The sequence below is a fragment of the Tupaia chinensis genome, unplaced genomic scaffold (genome assembly GCF_000334495.1).
Source record: "Tupaia chinensis unplaced genomic scaffold, TupChi_1.0 Scaffold000020_1, whole genome shotgun sequence".
Lineage (NCBI taxonomy): Eukaryota > Metazoa > Chordata > Mammalia > Scandentia > Tupaiidae > Tupaia > Tupaia belangeri.
The window spans coordinates 763039-766959 of record NW_006159450.1 but is presented as its reverse complement, the minus strand read 5'-3'; the positions used below and the strand labels follow the sequence as shown (position 1 = coordinate 766959).

The window sequence follows — 3921 nt, the reverse complement described above, 5'->3', positions numbered from 1 at the left end:
CCTTCCGCCAGGTGGGTCGCCCCCGGATTTGCGCTGGTGGGGGTGGGCGGTGGAGCCGCGCGCTTGGGGCTCCAGGCGCCTCTGTCTCCAGCCACTCAAGACTGCCCCCCACAGGTGTCCTGCCTGAAGGAGCTGGTGGCCAGGGTCGTGCAGAGGCTCTGCGAACGTGGCGCGAGAAACGTGCTGGCCTTCGGCTTCGCGCTGCTGCGGGGCGCCCGCGGAGGACCACCCGTGGCCTTCACCACCAGCGTGTGCAGTTACCTGCCCAACACGGTGACCGAGACGCTGCGCGGCAGCCGCGCGTGGGGGCTGCTTCTGCGCCGCCTGGGTGACGACGTGCTGGTGCACCTGCTGGCACGCTGCTCGCTCTACCTTCTCGTCCCCCCCAGCTGCGCCTACCAGGTGTGCGGGCCACCTCTGTATGACCTCTGCAGGCGCGTGGAGGCCCGGCCCAGGACACAGCTGGGCAGGACCAGCGAGGGCCGAGGATCTACGCACCAGGCCTGGAGCAGCAGCCACAGGCAGGCTGGGGAATCCCCGGGCCTGCTAGGCCAAGGTGCCAGGCGGCGTCCTGCCAGTACCCACCTGAGCCCACCTTCGGCAAAGAGGACCAGGCATGGACCGTCGGGTGAGCAGGGAGCACGGGGGCACGCATTGCCACACGCAGGCAGGGCACAAGGAAGGAGCGACCATGGTCCCAGCACAGTGATGCCGGCCAGGACCACCATGGAAGCTACGTCTTCGGAGGGCCTGCAGTCTGGGAGCTGCCACTCTGCTCCAGTGGGCTTTGGGCAGAAGGCCGGCTTCCAGCCGAAGGGGCGGTCACCTGGGCCCCCAGTGTGGGTGGAGACCAAGGCCTTCCTCTACTGCCTGGGGTCCCGGGAGTGCCTACGCCCCTCCTTCCTGCTCAGCACCCTGCCGCCCAGCCTGGTGGGAGCTCGGAGGCTGGTGGAGACCATCTTCCTGGGCCCCGTGCCCCGGCGGCCAGGGCCCCCCAGACGCCTGTCCCCGCGCCTCTGGAGGATGCGGCCCCTTTTCCAAGAGCTGCTGGGCAACCATAGGCGGTGCCCGTATGCCGAGCTCCTCAGGACGCACTGCCCTCTGCGAGCCCCAGTCACAGAGACAGCCCGCGGCAGGGGGCCCTCCAGGCCAGCAGGGCCCCCCGAGGAGGAGGCAGGGGCACAGCACCTGGTGGGCCTGCTCCGCCACCACAGCACGCCCTGGCAGGTGTACGCCTTTCTGCGGGCCTGTCTGCGCCGCCTGGTGCCCGCCCGCCTCTGGGGCTCCAGGCACAACCAGCGCCGCTTCCTGAAGAACACCAAGCGGCTCGTCTCGCTGGGCAGGCATGGCAAGCTCTCCCTGCGGGAGCTGACCTGGAAGATGAGGGTGCAGGACTGCACCTGGCTGTGCCAGAGTCCAGGTGAGGGGACCAAGTGGGGCCGGGGAGCATGACCAGTGGAGGCCTGGGAGCGTGCCGTGTGGCCAGTGGTGGCCGTGTGGCCATGTAGTCAGCCGTAGTTTGAGTCCTGGACCCGGTGGCTTAAATTCATGCTAGGCACGTGTGCATGCGTGCCCAAGATCCTGAGAGGAGAATGGAAGAGAGGGGATTGCGGCGTGGCCATCCCCCCGGGGGGTGATTTCTCGCTTTCTGTCTCTCTGTCCCTCTCTGTCTTTCTGTCTTTTTGGCAAGTGCATGTGCCCTATAGCAAAAAACCTCTCCAAAAAATAAATAAAATACTGCTCTCCCCAGCACAGGGCCTCAGTGCGCTGGCACGCTGACCGCCGCCCACTCGCGTGCCGTCTCCGTGCTGTGCGGTCTTGGGCACCCCCAGCGTGCTGTCAGAGGGTTTCCGCACTCAGCGTTTATCCAGCTCGTCTCCCAGTCTGCTGCAGAGTTGGCGGGTGGATGGCATCCCCGTGGCTCTCTTCCGCTCAGACCTCTTAGGTCCCCCTCTGTGGCAGGTGTCGGGCAGCCTGCAGTGCCTGCTCCTGCGGCTTCACGAGGATTCTGTGTTTTGCTTTTCTTCGTATTTGCCATAGTGCAAGTGCTCACCAGAGAGGCCAAGTGGGGGGACGTGAGAAATCCCAGAGGGGCCGGGCTGCAGTCCCCCCGGGATCCTGGGACATCCATACGCATCTGGCATGACTCTCAAGCCTCCAGGTCTGGGCCTTGGACTGTGATCAGCCACATGGGAGTCCAGTGCCATAACCACCACACCATGCGCAGGCCCAGTGACGTGTGTTGAAATGTGACTGGGCGACATCCTGGGGCATCAGCACGGCAGGGTTCTGCTGGCTGGCCCTCATACACTCTGGCTGTTGGTCAGCACGTGGCCCTCGCCAGTTGGGCCCCACCGAGTCTCTGGCAGCAGCTCTGCGTGGCGTGTCAGATCTGGGCAGCCGCCGGCAGGCAGGCTGAGGGCACAACCTCCTTGCCATTGCAGGGCACCGCTGCGTCCCGGCTGCCGAGCACCGTCGGAGGGAGGCGCTGCTGGCCAGGCTCCTGCTCTGGCTGATGGGCACCTATGTGGCTGAGCTGCTCCGCTCCTTCTTCTACGTCACCGAAACCACATTCCAGAGGAACCGGCTCTTCTTCTACCGCAAGAGCGTCTGGTGCCAGCTGCAGAGCGTCGGAGTGAGGTACTGCACGCACCGCGGTCTGGCCCCTGCCCTAGCCTGCAAAGTCAGGGATTGGCCCAATGATCTTGGGGACCCGAAAGTGGAAAAGGCTTATGTTGCACAGAAGTGGCCGCCTGCTTCCTGGCGGCTGGCCAGGCTGTTTCGACCATCCCCGTGCTGCTAGCGGCCTGGGCAGGGCTCAGGGAAGCCCGCCTTCACGGCCACGCATAGTGGGGAATACCTGGGCGAGGAGCCTCCGCTTTGGGGAACGACTTCTGCCAGGCTGACTGCCTCCAGAGGGCTCGGGTCCAGCCGGCGTTGCCACGGTGGATGACTCTGGCCGTCCTGAGCCGGGCCCCGTCTGAGGGGATGGGCCCTACCTCGCTCAGGCTGGGCAGGCTTCAGCTTCCCTGGAGTGCAGCCCTGGCCATGGGCACTGAGCTTGAGCCAGCCCTCCTGCCAGGGAGACAAGGACTCCTCCAGGCCCTCCGCACCTGGCCTGGGCTCTTCCCACCCGTGCCTGAGCACTGACCAAGGCCAGTTGGGCTTCCCAGGGCATGCTGCAGGGGGAAGCTGTCTGTGGGCACAGTGTGGTCTGCGTGGCAGGCCGAGCCCTGTGGCGTGGGCTGACGTGTGCAGCTCTGCAGCTCTGGTGGCGTGGGCCACACGGGCGCTGGCCTGTCTGGGCGTGCGTCACACGAGTTGCTGTTGTAGGCAGCACCTCCAGAGGGTGTGGCTGCGAGAGCTGTCAGGCACTGAGCTCCGCCGCCTCCAGGAAGCCCGGCCTTCCCTGCCGACCTGGAGACTGCGCTTCATCCCCAAGCCCCGTGGTCTGCGGCCCATCGTCAGCATGGGCCACATGCTGGGAGCCAGGACGTCCCGCAGAGAAAAGGTGACGGGCTTGTCCTGCCCACACAGACGCAGCCTGACACCCATGCGGTGCTGGCATCCGTGAACCTAGGACAGAGCGGATGCCGAGGAGCCAAGGGCAGTGGGGCGGGGGTGGGGCGGGCTAGGAGCCTCGTGCTCCTGTGTCTGGAAACGCAGCACGCAGAGCAGGACTTCCTGTGGGCGCCTGCTGGGCCCGGGTGCCTGGAGTGGGCTGCACCAGGGGTGGGGCGGGTGAGGAAGGCCGCTGGGAGGGTCCCGCTTGCGGTGGGCGTGGTCTGGGATGCCAGCAGTGGTGCCTGGGTCTAGACTTCTGGAGCCGGGAGAGGCCTCCGCCCTCGGCTCCTAGAGGGCCGGCCCACCTTGCCGGACTCCCGGCCCCCCAGCCCAGGGTTGATGCATGCAGGCCCAGGT

The 3921-nt window shown here is 66.6% G+C and overlaps 1 protein-coding gene across 1 annotated transcript in view; it reads left to right on the top strand.

Moving 5' to 3' along the window:
* Positions 1-2: 2 nt before the first annotated feature.
* Positions 3-3921, top strand: part of TERT (telomerase reverse transcriptase) — a gene marked incomplete at its 5' end in the record, with an annotated part of 21768 nt that continues 17849 nt past the window's right edge. The window contains 4 exons of the mRNA XM_027770320.1: positions 3-11; positions 115-1420; positions 2445-2640; positions 3334-3511. Coding sequence (XP_027626121.1) covers positions 3-11; positions 115-1420; positions 2445-2640; positions 3334-3511 — 1689 coding nt within the window. The remainder of the gene's footprint in view (positions 12-114; positions 1421-2444; positions 2641-3333; positions 3512-3921) is intronic.